The sequence below is a fragment of the Daucus carota genome, chromosome 6, assembly GCF_001625215.2.
Source record: "Daucus carota subsp. sativus chromosome 6, DH1 v3.0, whole genome shotgun sequence".
Taxonomy (NCBI): Eukaryota; Viridiplantae; Streptophyta; class Magnoliopsida; order Apiales; family Apiaceae; genus Daucus; species Daucus carota.
The window spans coordinates 36,142,317-36,159,104 of NC_030386.2; the positions used below are offsets into that span (position 1 = coordinate 36,142,317).

Below are 16,788 nucleotides of genomic sequence, written 5' to 3' on the forward strand. Positions count from 1 at the left end.
CCAGAAACAAAGTCGTAGCCTTCGGGTTTCCATTTTTGCGTTTTCGATGACATTATTATCTTTTAAGAACATGCGGTTCTAGTCAGCAAGCAAATAAAGCATAATTGTAGTCTAGACTTTAAAAGATGGAGGATTCATCCTTCAACTCAAAGAGTTTGCAACAGATTAATGATAAAACAGTTAAACTCCTTAAGAGTCATGATTCTCATCAAGCATTACAAATCTGCAAACCAAGGGCTATCCAAAGTTCCATCATCGTGGCAACGAGAACACGGATTTCTTGATCACACCTGAAATGGAAAATCATCTCCACATTAACCACATGATTTACTATGATACTAGTATGTCGATTCATGTTGTGCAGTTTAATATGTTGCTAATTAAAACCCATTAAATAACAGTAATTGTTATCCTCCAAATATATATACTCTAAAAAACGTTTTTGGATGCAAGACAATGTACCAAATACATACATATATGGATTGGTTAAACACCAATCAGCACAAAGTGAGAGCAAGTAGAGTAATACGGTAAATGGCCAATGTCTCTTACATCGAATAAAATGACGTTATTAGACATCCTTAAGTTGTGTCTAAAGCTAGGACATCCCTCTCAACTCGTGCTTACAGTTTCTCAATAAGATAAATGCTAACATATTTCTTGTTTCTGAGTTCCAATGGTTAATGCAAAAATGTATATTTATTGTCCAATACTAGACGCTTCTGAGCTATTAGCCTTGAGCATATGATTGAATCTATAACTCATACTATGAAAATTTCTAATACACTTATGACTTGGCAATGTCTATACCCCTTCAGGTAAACTTCCGACACCGACACACACTTCCTAATTCTGCTACTTGCACAGAAAAATTAGTGAGGGAACGAGCCGGATCTGCAGAATGTACCAAATTTCATTTAGGAAGCTGAATTTCGGGAGAAGAAAACAGATTTGTACACAAAGAAGAGGAAACTTTGAAAGGACTCTAAATGCTCACACTAATGGTATTCAACTTTTAATAGCTTTATGGCCTGTTGGTGTTTGGGAACTTTGGAATTCTGGCTTTGGATAAAGGACATATTTAGATAACCACAAAAATTTGGATTTAGATATGGCAAAATTCCAAGGCATTTAAATCAAGTAAATTTTTGAGAATTTGTAATGAGAACTCAATTAATGTCATTTAAAACTAATTTTATGTTCTCCCAACACAATCTTAGGTGTTTCATCATTGAGTAGTGTACATGGAACATATGCGTGTCAACCACTTTAAGAGTGAATGTTCACCTGTTTTGGGGATGCAGACATGGATCTGGATTTAGGCCTGCATAAATGATGTAAAGAAGCTAAGCTTACATATGCAAGATCTTACGAAAAGAATAGCAGCAAAATATGTTGTAATAAAAAATTATAACCTGGATGATTTGACAGGAGATGCCGATCTAGACTTAGATGATGACCTAGAGACAGACCTTTCCCGAGATTTGCTGCATACAAATAAATATATAAATATTACATCCTCAGTTCAACTAGTAATAACTAGAATCAATTTATATATGAGAACCAATCTCATACCTCCTATCCCTTCTTAAGCTTCTACTCCTGCTGCGGCTCCTTCTAGGGCTCCTTGACAGACTGCGCTCAAACTTACTAACCTTCACTCAAAAAAAAAAAAGGCAAACAAACAAGATTAAAAACTTATACATGGAAAAATTTTGGTTCATGCCAGTTAAGATTTAAGTTAACCAGCTTTGAAGTGGGATAACAATTCATTGTTAATTTCATTGACAAAATTTATCATTTGGTATAATCGCTATTCTATTTTTGACTATTTCATCTTCAACAACTTATGTTCTAAGTTTTGATCAATATAATATTTAATATTTTGACCTGTAAAATGTAATTGCTACAATTAATGTTACGTACTCACAAATTCACAGTTACAATTATTGCTATGTACTCACAATTACATTAACATTATCGAAAACAGTTGCTCTGCATTGGTGTGTGTGTGAGAGTGAGAGCATGCTTGTACTGTTCTCGATATTCTTCCTGGACTAAGAAAATGTGCAAAAAAAGTGTTTCTATAGACAGAACACTAGTAAGATATATGTTCACACCGGTAAAAAACCCGGAATGAGGCTTACCCGAATATAAGTTTTTGTCCATGGGTTTTTGAATTCGGTATCATCAAGCTTCTTGATCTGAAATTAATCAATTATACATAAAAACCAGTATAGAAGGCTATGTTGAAGCAAAAAACTTATATCATATACTTGCAGAGATATATAATAGGACTCGGCAACTTACAGCATATTTCATGTCATCATAATTAGTATAATCAACCAGACCATAGGCACCTAAATAAGATAAGAAAAATATGGTTGTGAAAAGCTAAAAAATGACGATGTTAAAGTCAGATATTAAATATTGTTGAAAGATCTGAGATTGATGATGTAGACTTATGGTAATATCTGAAACCCTGGACCTATGGGAATTGCAGGTAAGGGAAATCACACATGTCATATAGCGATTCATGAGTTCAATATTAAATAGGAATTAAGGAATATATTACTCCAATATATAAAGCCAAACATCCGCTAGTGCTAATATGGGCCTATATAAACAACCAGCACATAAAAACTAAAAACCAGAAGGATAATATTTGTTCAAAATTTCTTGACAAGCTGAAATGCACAAGTTCAACTAAAGAGCATATCAAAGAGCCTTTAAACACTTATTCAAAATTTTGGAGGACCAATATCATACTCACTTGAACTTGCAAAAAAGTTTATTAGTTCAAATATTTACAGTCAAATTGACCAAACTTCGATAATAAATTCAGCCATTAACCATTTAGGTTTTCACAAATTTAATATATCCTTAGTATAGTAGTAGTACAATAAGCATAGTTACTTTTATATAAATATTTTTTATTCTTTTAAATAATTTGATATATATTCACTACAATAAGGAAATATAAAATTGAAGTAAATTTAATCCCACGTGAGCATATACTTTTTTCGTAACTACTCCCCAAAGGGCATTGGTTTTTTCGTAACTAGAATATATAGTTACACATCTTCTGCCTAATCTCCGATGTTAAGACAACATTTCATTACGAACAAGAGCTTATATATATTACTATAAATGTCATTAAAGGGGTAAGAACCAATGGTTTGTAACTGAATAGACTAAAATTGAATTAAAAACAAACATCAGGCAAGTAAATCCCCATCTAAAAGAACATATTATTGATTACTGACCAACATGTGCTTAAACTAATTCCAGTAGCTAGTAACTACCGGTTTTAAATTCCCAAAGATTTACATAATTCACGATTTAGAGAAATGTAACACATTACTATTGTCATGCACAAGGGCAGCAGAAAAAGTTAAAAGTGCTGAATGTTAGTACAACCTATACTTGGTATGGGAGCATTGCCCTTTATATTATAAACATCCACAAAAACAAAAAGATTAAAATTTAGTGCCCATATAACAATATGTTGGAAACTCGAGTTAAAACAAGTCATACCGTCTCTGTCACGAAATACTTCAGCAAAGGACACATCACCAGCTTTCCGCATCTGATCCTGAAATGAATTTTCTACTGAAGTAACTGAGCAAGTGCTGACAGAAATTTATCAGTACTGAGTACTGACTATTTTTTTAACCTCTTACCTTCAAATCTTGCCATGAAGCTGATGATGGAAGACCACGAACAATAACTGCAACACATAGACCAGATTGTATTCATATTGTAGAGGGGTAGGGTTGTGTTAATTAAAACATCGACTACATCAATATACAGAGTAGTATAAAAAGAACACTAGCTAGACACAGTTCGATAGTTTATTGGACAATTGGTTCTACCACGAAACTCAGAGTGGCGTGAAATGGTGGGACGTCCCCTACCACTCCCAAAACTACCACCACCATAACCACCACGACGATCACTTGAAGATGACCTTCTACCACCATGAGCAAGTTCAACCTACATCATGACCTCTGATCATTAAGAAACTACGAGGCATGGTGTGCTAATGGAAAGTATTTGAAAACCATATACAGAAATTACCCTCAATCTACAACCGTCAAAATTATAGCCATCTCGACCCCTAATTGCATCATCAGCATCCCGGGGATCTTCAAACTACAAAAGTTTATATTGGGGTTACAAAAAAGATAAACAATCTTCAAAAGAACAAATTAGATGCACTTCTTATTATATTTATTTAATAGTCAGATTATAGAAGAATACCTCCACAAAACAAAAGCAGGGAGGACGAGATGGAATCTTCAATTCAATATCCACAATACGGCCGTACTGCAAGAGCACAGATGAAGCAATCAAGACTAGATGTATACTAAACATAATTTCACCTCCTGTGATCACATACACTATATAAAGTTCATGTGCAGCACATCGAGATTGGATCCTCATCCGGGGAACCAAAAAAACAAACCTTGTAAAACAGATCATCAATTTCAGATTCTCTTATGTCCAATGGGAGGTTACCAACATAGATTGTGCGAGAGAAACGACTACTCATCTTCGATTACAAATATTTGAGAAAATGAGTTCGTCTGAACACGGCCTGCAGAAGACAATAAGATTGTAAGAGAAGAACCAATATTGTAATGATGTCAAAATAAGTAAATTTAGATTGCCCTGATATGCACATGTTTTAGTCCATGTAGATAATATGGTACAATTGTGGCCAAAGCATAACTACTGAACAATTCTTGACGTAAGTGCTGTCCTGCAAGATCCCTACCTTTTTTACTCCATTCTATATGATATAAAGAACAGTCAATATATCGCCTAATAAAAAATTTGCAGAGATATTAAGAATGTTGATATACAGAAATACAGAGTGCACAAGTAGTGAAAACTTCACCATTTTTCTAAATCAATCAAACCAAATCCTTACTGACGAAAAAAATCGAAACGAGACAGCTTTATAAATAACAAAAATAAATAAACTAAAATATAGTATGCCAAAACCCATATATATATCCTAGCACTAATTACAGCAAGTCCAATGCTAGATGCAAAATAGAATATAGCCACTGTCCCATGCTATATTATAGCACCAAAACGTGATTGTTTTTGCTAAAATAAAACTTGCCCTCCCATGCTAGTTGCTTCAACCAAATAATCCAAATTTAACTAACTTTCTGTACAACCCTACCAACTTCTATTTGAAGTTTATCAAATTGCATTACTTTTCTAGTTGATTGATGATGTGGCTATATGCATATATGCATCCAATTATGCATCTCCTTCAAGTCTTGTTTCTTTGCATCTAGTTCCAAACTAAAGCAATGCACCAAATTTTGACACTGCAGTGAACTTGCTCCTAAACGTCATACAGAATGCATATGTATAATGGCACAAGACTACCATATATTTGTAACCTATTTCCTATTCCATTCCACCTGAGATAATCAACCAACAATGTAGGACATAAACCCCGTTTATTCTGATTTTCGACTCACTAAAAAGCTAAATAACAAGACCGTACTACTTGTTTTCAAATTTCAACCTTGAGTGATGTTGCATATACAGTCACTTTAGTTCTCATTACACAGCTTTCATTGAACAAAACATCGCGATATTCTTCCAAGACATTTCTCCGAATAGTCACAAGCAAATGCCCTCACCGGAAGCCACATTATCCAAAAAAATCGAAAGAAGCAAACCACAAGCCAGCATCTTAACAGTCAAAAAGAAGCGCAAAAAATCAAGAACAATTCCACAGTAATAATAGCATAAAGATTCAAACTTTAGGTTAAAAAATAACCCCCAACAAACCACTATAAGCCACAACGGAATTATCAATTAACTCGCCATTATAAACAAATTAAAATTAAAAAAGAAAAAAAAACAAGAAATCAGTGGTGAAATTAATTAAAACAAACAACAGATCGATTCTTATATCGTATAGTGACTGACAAAACATAAATGTTCGAACACAATCAGATACTAAAAGGGAGATATTACCGTGTTCGCACAGCTTTGCAATGGAGTGATTGAGGATTGGGAGAGATTTAGGTTTAGGGCTTTTGTAATGAGCTGTGGTGTGGCATATATTACTTACCTCGTACACGCCTCTCTCTTATTTTTAATCCTTTTTTTTTTCTATATTAAATTATTGGCTTGAAAAGCTATGGAATGAGAGTATCAATTTATCCGATGCGGTACTTAATAATGAGTATTCGGATTAATTAAATGAACTCGTAATGAATATTAAATAAAAAAATATAGAAAAAGTTATTGTTTATATTTATTAAATAAAACAATTATAAAAATATTTGAATGATATAAATATTATGAATATAAAAGAATTTCAAATTTGTGTGTAATAATATAATAAAGTGAATTATAAAGATAAATAATTTTAACCTGAACTTTACGAGGATAGTTTAAAATTTTAAGCCAAGACTCAGTTTTTATACTCGATTTTAGTCGATTTTTCACTGTAAAAAGTTTTCTGAATATTTCACTAATACTTGGTTACATCTCTCTCACACATGCTTGCAATCTTGTTTGATTTTGTCACTGCTTTCATGTAAATTAAAAGAATTGCGGTGGTTATTAGAGAAAACAATCGATGAAGATGATCATTTGTCTATTATATTTGTATGTTTGTCCAGATTTTTTAATTATTCATGTATAAATTCAGTTAATATTCAAAATTTATTTTTTATTTTAATTATATGTACCTAACACTATCTTATTATAAGTTGTATTACGAGCTTCGATCACCTCTGCAACAAACTGCAAGTATGTTACTAGTTTGCTATGGCGTGTTAGAGTTCTCATGTTGCATAGTGATTAAATTATAATTAGTTCAAAATTTTCTTTCATTATCTTTTAGGAAGAACTTGTATTTGTCTTTTAAAAGTCAAATAAATCAAAGGCATGACACACATGTTATTCATATAAACACTCAAAATCAATTTAGATAATAATTGTGTGTAAAATATAGACAGAATGAGAGAGACTTGACCAGCATCATGCTCAATGCTCAAAAATCTACAATCTCAGTTACCCTCACTTAACACATGCAAGTAGGCATGAGCATGATTCGGTTTGGTGCGGTTTTGAGTCAAAACCGCACCATAACCACATTAATTCGGTTTCTAAAATCAGAAACCAAAACCAAACCATAAGTAAATGGTACGGTTCGATTTTTGAAATTCGGTTTCGGTTTCAAATGGTGCGGTTTCGGTTTCAAAACCAAATATATATAAAATATTTTAAATATATTTATTTACATAATTTTAGTAAAGAATGTTTCCAAGTTTTAAAATGTACTCATCTTCATTGTGTCTCAATCAGTTAATTTGTCACCAATAACTTGAATGCACCAGACAACATATAGTTTCTAGGTATGTGATCTGCAGCTAAAATCAAGAAGAGCAGTAGTATCCAACTTCATTTTTCAACAAAATTCAAACCACACACATAAGGTCTCAGCCAAGTCTCAGCCTCCTGTTATTGTTGTTGTAGACACTGCCTTCATAATTTATATTCAAACTAGTTCTATAATAAGATGTGTATATATATATATATAATATTACTTATATAATTATATTAATTTATAGAAAATAATATTTATTATAATTATTATTATGGTTCGGTTCGGTTTCTATTCGGTTTTAAAATTTTGAAAACCAAACCACAACCACATTATTGGTGCGGTTTTTATTCGGTTCGGTTTTTAATTGGTGCGGTTTTATTTGGTTCGGTTTTATGCGGTTTTGTACGGTTTCGATTTCGGTTTCGATTTTTGGTTCGATTTTGCTCATTCCTACATGCAAGTAATACTCTACAGAGAAAATTGCACGCAGCGAAATTTTTACGCAAGATCTCAAAGTATAATCTAGTGGTACGATAAAAGGCTAGCTGAGTTTATTTAATACTCCCTCCGTCCCTAAATACTTTTCCTGTTTGTACTTTTCACGTTTGCCAACACACACTTTTGATCGTTAATATCTTTCATTTCGTAGTAGTATTAAATATAAAAACTTCACCGTATTAAAGTACTCGTGAATACGAATCTAACAAGAACACTCATGACTATATTTAGTTTTATAGATTAGATGTAAATTAATAATTTGTCTCATGTTATGAACAGTACCGACATTATAAATAGGAAAAGAAAAAAGATACGGAGGGAGTACTCATTTCTTGTCTGTTGAGAGAATCAGGTTCTTTACATAATCATAATTACATTTAGCCGAACATTGCCGGGTAGGTGCCACCTAATATATTACTTGATAGATTACTTATTAATAATATAAAATAATAAATCCTAGTGAGTCTTATTGATTTAGGTAATCTACTTTTAATGTCAACTCCGATAGCAATTCCTATATTTGTTCTCCTAAAATTATTTTAATAATAAATTTGGGAGATAGAATGAGAAAGGGAGGGAAAAGACAAAGAAAGAAGGAGAGAGATGATTTTTTTATTTATAAATAATATATAGGTAATGGCTAGGGGTTACTTAAAAATAGGTAATGGCTAGCATATTGGAGCATGTGCTAGTGATTTAGGAGTTCACTAGGAGAGTGTTGAAGTGGTTTTTTTATTTCATTAGAGCATCTCTAATGGGCTCCTCAAACAATCTCTTAACTCTAAATTTTAGGAGGATATGAAAAATTAGAGCTCCAATGGACTCGTAGTAGCTCTTTAAATATTTAAGAGCTTCCTTTCTCTCCTTTCTTTTAAAGAGCATTTAGGTGCTCCTAACTTATTTTCATTGAATAAAATAATCACTTCATTCTATTTCTATTCACTTCTCTTTAATTCTCCCTCCAACTTTTCTCTTAAATAATAATAAAATATGAGTTAAGAGCAAGTATAAAGAGCATGGTTGGAGTTGTCACGATATTCAATGTATTAACTTACTAAGAGTCATATATTATATTATTTTTTAAAGAAGAATTTAAGAGTACCATTGGAGATGCTCTTACCTAAATGTGAATTTAGGAGTTCATATAAGTAACCTATTGGACTTGCTCTAACCCACGTCTTTTGGTACTATTTATCTTACTCGCTTTAGATTTTGAACATTTTTTTCCCCAAAAAATTGTAATCTTCCTAATTTTCGGATGTTGAATGATACATGGAAATAGAAATAAGGAAAAAAAGAGATACTTATTTCATATTTCTCATTCTCTTTCTTTTCTTATTTTTATTCCCATGTATCATTCAAAATTTCAAACATCTTCTTACACATAATAAAATATTAATGAGAAATAGAGGAGTTATTTAAGTTTAAGCATGAATATACATAATTATTTTGATCAATATATGACACAGTGCTAGCCCGGGGACATCATTTTCAATTTTTCATTATATTTCCAAGCATGAGCTACTTTTTCCAGTGGACCTAATAATCTAAGAAAAGGACTGGAATGATTACTTAGTTTTAAATCAACAAACTACTTACAGACCTGACCTTTTCTTTATAGTACATATCATTAGGTTGTAAACATGGTTATTTTGACTTTAGCTTATACAGGCAGAATTTATTAAACAATTCCCTGCAATATATTGTATCTATTGTTATAGTTTTAAAATCCAGGTATAGAAATTTTATTAAATAGGGATCTTGATGAAATGATCCGGACAAGATGAGGTGAAATGATCCAGAGTTCCTGGCTATTTGGTTGATAACTAAGATGCATTGACGACTTAATAACTTTAGGTCCATGAATTTATGCTAACTTTCGAATAACAATTTAGTTGATAACTAATGTGATTATAATTAAAACAATTATCTTGATATAATAAATCCAACAATTCAATTCATACGGGAGACTTCCTGAAGAAGTAGAAAATTAACAACATGATTATACGCCTTGACAAGTTGTGAAGTGCATCGAATCACTAATTTCATCTGGGATTGTATAAATTTTTTGAATAAAATCATCTGAAACATGAGTAGTGGAATCGATTGCTTGTATATTAATAAACGCATGAAAAACCCAAATTTATTCGAAATTAATGTGTATCGCATCGTAAACTTGAGGAATTATCCATATATAAAAACTTAAAAACTACTGTATTATACTCCTAGAATAACAAATAAGTTTGATATGGTCAACAGCTTAGTTGAGTTTGGCCTTTGGGATGTTGAGAAGAAGGTCCAAAAAGGTGGGGTGGCTAAAACGGACAATCCCATGTACCCACCCCTCTGCCCCCTCTCTCTCTTACTGCACTATATCAATTATACACACAAATTTTATTATACTATTAGTTTGGTATTGTATGGTTGCATATAAAATATAAAATATTATTATAATAATAGTAATTACAAAGAAACACAAGCAACAAAATATAGAAAGTGAAGAAAATATGTACTTTATTTTTGTACTTTAATGTTATTTTCTTTGTTTTTACATTTCTAAACCTGAAGATCTTTATCTTTTAAAGAGGTAATGGGCATGCTTTAAACTCATTTTGGCAGGTATGTTCCTCACTTCTCATCTTGCTCTCAATTTCTTATGCATATAATTATTAAATTACATGCTTTATTTGATAAAGGTTCAGTCTTTTTGTTGTTTTGTTGTTCTTTTTTCCAAGAAATTTGTGGGTTTGATCGGAAATTAATTTTCTTGAACAGAAACTAAAAATCTGAACAAGAAATTGATCATGGCTGTTGTTGAAAATGCTGGGTTTAATGTTGATAACTCGTTGAATCGGACTGAGTCACTCGTTCAAACGGACCTCGATCAGTCCAAATCTAACGGCAACGGCGCCGGAGCCCTCAGTCTCCGGTCAACTGATCGGAGTAATGGGGGTTTTGAAGCTGAGCTGAAGAGTTCAGCTAAGGAGCTGAGTCATAAGATTAATGGCGATGGTGGGCCCCACCAGATGAATGCTGGGGATGATTTGAGGATGAATAATCATCATGATGATGATGATGGGGGAGAGGGGTTTAAGAAAGAGATGAGAGATTTGCAAGAAATGTTGTCGAAATTGAACCCGATGGCTCAAGAGTTTGTGCCCCCTTCTTTTGTTAATAATTATGGCCCAATTTTACACAACTCAGCACCTCACTTTGGTTTTATTGCTGATGGTAACTTTTTGGTGCATCCTAACTCTCCTGTTGCAGCTGGGGGAAATTCCGCGAGACGGGTATGTGGAAATTCTTGATCTTTTTATTGTTGGGTGCTGTTTATGCTTGCTTTAGTCTAGAACTATAAGTTCTTGATACTTATAGTCTCTTGATTAATAATCGGATCTTGCAGATTTATTAAACTTTCTATATTGGTTGTTAGTTGTTACACATTTTTTTTTACCTCTACAGACTAAAGTAAAGATTCTCTTTTGTTTAATTCTGTATTTCTTTGTATGGGGTTAATTTATACATGTGATTTCATTTGCAGAAGAAGATCGGGAATAACAATGGGAAACGAAGGATGAATAGTCGAACTAGTATGGCTCAGAGGGAAGAGGTTATCAAGAGGACTGTTTATGTTTCTGACATTGATCATCAGGTGAGAAATTATCTTAATTTGATGGGCAACAATATGTTGGGGTTCGCTTAGAGTAAGTTATACCGTTTAACAACTATTTTGTTGCATGGGTATTAGGTTACTGAAGAGCAACTTGCAGCTCTCTTTATTAGCTGCGGGCAGGTAACAAATACCTATAATATATTATGCAGTTTTCATTTTTCATGCTAGTAAATTACTATATCTATGAATACTCCAAAATGCTTTTTCATACGCAAGGTTGTTGATTGTCGTATCTGCGGTGACCCAAATTCTGTTCTCCGGTTTGCATTTGTCGAGTTCACTGATGAGGGTAAGTTGATAGAAATCACTTTTACACATGTGCTGATGAATTGAATGCTCATATATATTGTGTATGCTACATTTGCAGAAGGTGCAAGAAATGCTTTAAGTCTTGCAGGGACAATGCTTGGTTTTTACCCAGTGAGGGTGCTGCCCTCGAAAACGGCAATTGCACCTGTCAACCCTACATTTTTACCCAGGGTTAGTATTTCATGCCAACATGTTTATATACTTTACATTATTATTTTGTATTCAATAGGATTAGAGATCATGTGACTGAGAGGCCGAGTTCTAAATTTTATTGCCTTTTGCTATGCTTTTTTCTAGTCTGAAGATGAAAGGGAGATGTGCGCAAGGACAATTTACTGTACCAATATAGACAAGAAGGTTACTTAGAATAAATGTTGTCTCTTTTCTGGTGGGCTGGAAGCTTTGATAGTATTCTTTTTACCATTTCCATGATCTTCTTTTTCAGGTTACTCAAGCAGATGTCAAGCTCTTTTTTGAGACCGTCTGTGGAGAGGTTTGTAACTTTCTGAACATGCTCTTATCCTTAATTTATAATTGTCATAACTAACTTTTTGTTGGTTATAGGTTCTTCGCTTGAGGCTGCTTGGAGATTATCATCATTCAACTCGTATTGCATTTGTGGAGTTTGTGATGGTAAGTAAATCTTCCCAAAACTTTGGAAGATCCATATCGCGTTTATGTTTTGTACTACAAGTACATGGCTTAGTTCTCTCCAAAGTATTTGGTAATGAGTTGAGTTTAAAGAAGTATTACATAAATAGTGCTCCATAATATATTGAGGTTGCCTTCTCATAATATTATTTTGTACAAAATATTCATTTGTTTGAAAATCATACATTTGTGTTTCGGTCAAAAAGGTGAAGAGTCTCGGGTTAAAGGCAGGTGGCTGTCTATAAGCATTACTGGGTCGGTTTGAGTAATTTTAACCATTTATTAGAACTGTGTTTAGATCTTTAATTACATCTGAGTTCTGAAATAAGAGTTTGAGTTGATAAAAATGTATGGCATCAGATACTATTCCTTTCTTCCTTTCACGTTCTTATACATATTTTTGGGTAAGATCTAGAGATCTAAAATTGTAAAATAGTTTTTCTTTTAACAAGGTAGCGAGAATCCAGGTGGAGAATAAAATGCTTGATATCAGGCTTGTTACAACTGAATATAAATGGCAATAACTGACAGACAACAATCAATTGTTTAGTCCGCGATTCCGTTTTAGCTTGGTTAGGTTTAACAAATATCATTCTAATTCAATGCTTGTACTGTATCTCTGACTAGATTACACAGACTATCTAGTATCTACCTATTCATTAATAACGTGTAAATTAGGGGAAAATTCATTTCAAGAATTATACAGAACTCTTTCCTAATGCAGCAAAAGTAAGCATTTCGATGACGGGACTGGAGGAAAGCATTATGCTGAAACAAGCATGGTGCAAGCATAGTGAGGTTCCATGTGTGCTTAATAGAGAGACTCTGTAACTGTTGAATTAGATAACTGATTCTAATTAATTACTATTATGCTTGTGTGTAGAAATTAAAATGATTAGTTTAAACACCAATTTAAATCAGAATGTGAATGAAATCTAACAGATTACATTAATGATTGTTGATTAATGATGCCTCCTGACTGATTAGATAATATTAATAATGCAGACAGATCAAAACTTCTACAACTTACACCTAATACTGATCAATGATCGGTACTATAATATACAATCTTGCAAGTTCTAGAAACCCAATTTATGTAATAGGCATTACGTCAATACGAAGACGTCAGTAGTGGTTTGTTTCCTTATTTAGGCTGCTTAATATTACAGGTTTATATGATTTACACATTATTGATATAATATTTATAATTGACACAAGTTTGTAAAGAATAATGATAGAATAATGATCTAAGGAGTTTATACTTTATATTTCTCTGCGGGCTTAAGTCTGGTCTATAACACAATAATTCCCTCCCCCCTCCTTTTTCCTTGCTCATAGCATCTTCTACTCCAAATCCATTTAATACATGTATATTCATCAAACTCATCACAGTTGGAAACTGGCATGGGTTTGAAGGTTCAATCATGCAGTCCAATCAATGTTACCTTTTTGTGGATAAATATAAACATTTTAAGCAATTAAATTCCAGATGTACATCATGTCTTGAACAAAACAGGAAAAAGAATAAAAAAGGTGTACATCATGTATTAATGCCATTAACTGTGTACAGTACGTACATACTACTATTGACATCTTAGATTGGAAATACATCTTCATGGTGAAGTAATTACACCACCGGTCTAGTTCCAGTGAGAACCAATAAGTAACAACATATGTAATACTAAGGTTCAACAAATTAACTGTGTTAAGCTGTACCTATACTCTAACCTAGTTGTGGAACGGTGAACACCAAATGTATCGTTACTGCTAAATAAAACTGATGAAATTCAGTATTTGAACTCAGTTGTAAGTGTGTTGAACCTTAGTGGTTCTCATTTGATCCAACCCCACTACACTTCTGTAGTTCATGTCAACATACTTATAGTTATTTTTTTTATAGGTGTTTTTTTACAAAATATCCATCCTTCTAATTAAATAAGTTTTGCAAGATACACATCTTTTTGTTCTGTTCTCTGGTGAGTGACTATTATTGCCAGCGGAGAAGATATGATGGTAAATAAATTTGAATTCGTGCAGGCTGAGAGTGCAATTGCAGCCCTTAACTGTAGCGGTGTTGTCATGGGATCATTGCCAATAAGGTCAGTTATCCACTTAACCTTGTTTTGCGAATCTTCTTCCGACCCCCATCTCTTTTCCCCTTCTAAATAGGGTGTGGTCTGGCCAATGAGGCATGCAGGATAAGTCCATCAAAGACACCTGTCAGGCAACGCATTTCCCGCCCTGCTGCACACTGAGTTGCAATCTAAACCAATTTTCTGCTGATGATATCTACATATATATATACATAGATATGGAGATAGTTTAAGGTACATTTGTCCATTGCCACGTCCAGTATCTCCATGTAATAGAGCTCTTTATGAAGTTTGTTCAACATGTAGAGTTGGATGGGATTTCAAGGCAAAACCTGGCATGGATTTGCTGCATGTTAAGCTAAATTTGGTAGGCTTTATCTCAAAGTGTTATGCTTTTGGATTTCTAACACGAAACTCTTTGGAAGTCTATGTTCATGGGATTTTACCAAACTTGCTTTGTCCATGATCAAGTATTTGGGATTCTCTTATCTCTTTAAGGTTTTAAAGATGCAGTGTTATATTGTTTCAAAAGAGCTTTTGTATAGAATGGCTTGAAAAGCTCTAAACATAGACCAATATGACGCAATGAAAATCTAGTAGGTTCGAGAGAGTTCTGTTGGAAGAGCTACTAGTAAAGCTTTTTGTGAAATGTTTAGTGTTTACTCTCTTTAAAATTTGAAAAGACTTGCCTGCAAACAAATAAAGCAAACTAAACCTACTCACTATATTTCCACTCCCAGATGTGGTTTAACTTTTAAGAAAGTGTTGGAACTAAAGTACATAGTAGGCACTAATCATTTTTTGTTCCTCTCTTGAGCTACATATCTCCTTCGTTTCCAATTTTCCGTCCTTCCATTTTAGTACCCTGGTTTTATAATCTCAAAATCTTGGCAATGTCATCATAAAATGCACATGAATTCTTAATAGCGGAACCGGTACAAAATTCTAACGGTTTTTTCCCCCCTTCTTTTCAATCAAACTTAGTTCAAAAAGAAAATCATTTTATATCCTAGCTTATATTAAATATCACTGGATATTTAAAATTAACTTCAGCTGTCATGTGATCTTTGGTTCCTGTCTCTTAAGTTCCATTTGATATTGCTGTTTAGATAATAATAATTTATTTATTTGTAAATTAAATGAAAAATTGTTTAGTAAACTTAAAAAGAGTTTTTCTTTTGAGGTGCCCAAAATTATTTGTTTCTAACAATTGTAGAAAATAGTTAGTACTCATATTAGTATCATTTTATGTAAAGAGGACATGTGCGTCCATGTTTCAATTAAGATCAAAAATTTATGCCCGTTGTTTGCTTAAATTTAACATATAACTATAACAAATAATATTTTAATAGGCTATAAAATAATTTATCTAACGATAACAATTCAAGTACCCATGGTCAACTCTTCATTAATCAAATATTAATCTCTATCCACAAGCCTCTAGGTGAATAACTTGAGGTAAATAAAAAAACAAAACCAGAAATGAAATGTTTAACTTCTTCTAAGCTTCTTTATTACTATGGATATTCTTAAAAGACCACAGAAAATCTGTGTAATAGTGACATGTATGTCGCCTATATTTCCGGTTGTGTACGAATGCTAATGATAGATAAGGCGGTGGAGAGTAATAGTGATCATACATAAGGCAACGTTTGGATAGCAAGCAAATTATTGAAAAATTTATATCTTATTTTCACAAGTAAATATTTAATTTAGGAAAAGAAAAAGAAGTTATAAGAAAAATAGAAGTTCTCATAATATAAATAATCATAATTGTTTCTTAAATATATTTTTAAGAAAAATATGAAGAAGGGTGTACACAATTAGTCTAATTTTGATGGATTATTTTTAGCGTATGAATTTCGATAGATTATATCTGATTTTGATTTTACTCGTATTCTTGATAAAATGTACCAGAGTTTATATATTTTTTTTAGGATTTAAGGCCAGTGTTTCGAAATCTTATGAATTTTAGTGGAATTTCAAAAAAGTAAAATTACATTGAACAATATCACAAAATACATCCTTTCATGAAAGTCACCATTTTAATACCATCATATTTTAATGGATTTTAAACAATCCCAATTAAATATTACTGGATTTTTAAGCATAATTTGAAATCGCAATAAAATATCCCAAGATTCTCACACAATTTTTAAAATCGAATACACTCTTATTAGATTTTATGAATA

At 32.6% G+C, this 16,788-nt stretch overlaps 2 protein-coding genes across 4 annotated transcripts; one reads left to right on the forward strand and one right to left on the reverse strand.

The window, feature by feature from the left end:
• Positions 1–94: 94 nt before the first annotated feature.
• LOC108224685 (serine/arginine-rich splicing factor SR34A) lies at positions 95–6,165 on the reverse strand. Of its 3 annotated transcripts, none has more exons than XM_017399372.2 (14): positions 6,010–6,135; positions 5,552–5,721; positions 4,469–4,600; positions 4,264–4,329; positions 4,081–4,155; positions 3,876–3,996; positions 3,684–3,730; positions 3,538–3,595; positions 2,311–2,360; positions 2,148–2,204; positions 1,576–1,655; positions 1,416–1,487; positions 1,288–1,324; positions 95–290 (listed from the first exon to the last, which is right to left on the reverse strand). In XM_017399372.2, the coding sequence occupies exons 3-14, from the start codon at positions 4,553–4,555 to the stop codon at positions 285–287; spliced, it is 756 nt and encodes a 251-aa protein (XP_017254861.1). In that variant the 5' UTR covers positions 4,556–4,600; positions 5,552–5,721; positions 6,010–6,135; the 3' UTR covers positions 95–284. The 3 variants fall into 3 exon arrangements, with proteins under 3 accessions (XP_017254861.1, XP_017254863.1, XP_017254860.1); XM_017399374.2 differs by lacking the exon at positions 5,552–5,721 and adding an exon at positions 4,781–4,795 and having other exon boundaries at positions 6,010–6,099; XM_017399371.2 differs by lacking the exon at positions 5,552–5,721 and having other exon boundaries at positions 6,010–6,165.
• A 4,187-nt stretch (positions 6,166–10,352) lies between these two features.
• LOC108193022 (polyadenylate-binding protein-interacting protein 12) lies at positions 10,353–15,046 on the forward strand. The gene is made up of 11 exons (XM_017359587.2): positions 10,353–10,489; positions 10,646–11,160; positions 11,412–11,522; positions 11,619–11,663; positions 11,760–11,832; positions 11,911–12,023; positions 12,150–12,209; positions 12,298–12,345; positions 12,417–12,485; positions 14,541–14,602; positions 14,701–15,046. Exons 2-11 carry the CDS (start codon positions 10,675–10,677, stop codon positions 14,756–14,758), a joined length of 1,125 nt encoding a protein of 374 aa, XP_017215076.1. The 5' UTR covers positions 10,353–10,489; positions 10,646–10,674; the 3' UTR covers positions 14,759–15,046.
• The last annotated feature ends 1,742 nt before the right edge of the window (positions 15,047–16,788 follow it).

Excerpts from the sequence above, each read along its gene's own strand:
- LOC108193022 (XM_017359587.2), top strand. The coding sequence starts at position 10,675 with ATGGCTGTTGTTGAAAATGCTGGGTTTAATGTTGATAACTCGTTGAAT. Across the intron at positions 11,161-11,411 it reads GGGGAAATTCCGCGAGACGG|AAGAAGATCGGGAATAACAA; the intron begins GTATGTGGAAAT and ends TTTCATTTGCAG. Across the intron at positions 12,024-12,149 it reads ACCCTACATTTTTACCCAGG|TCTGAAGATGAAAGGGAGAT; the intron begins GTTAGTATTTCA and ends GCTTTTTTCTAG.
- LOC108224685 (XM_017399371.2), bottom strand. The coding sequence starts at position 4,555 with ATGAGTAGTCGTTTCTCTCGCACAATCTATGTTGGTAACCTCCCATTG. Across the intron at positions 3,731-3,875 it reads ACGCCACTCTGAGTTTCGTG|TTATTGTTCGTGGTCTTCCA; the intron begins GTAGAACCAATT and ends TATGTGTTGCAG. Across the intron at positions 3,596-3,683 it reads CTTCATGGCAAGATTTGAAG|GATCAGATGCGGAAAGCTGG; the intron begins GTAAGAGGTTAA and ends AATTCATTTCAG.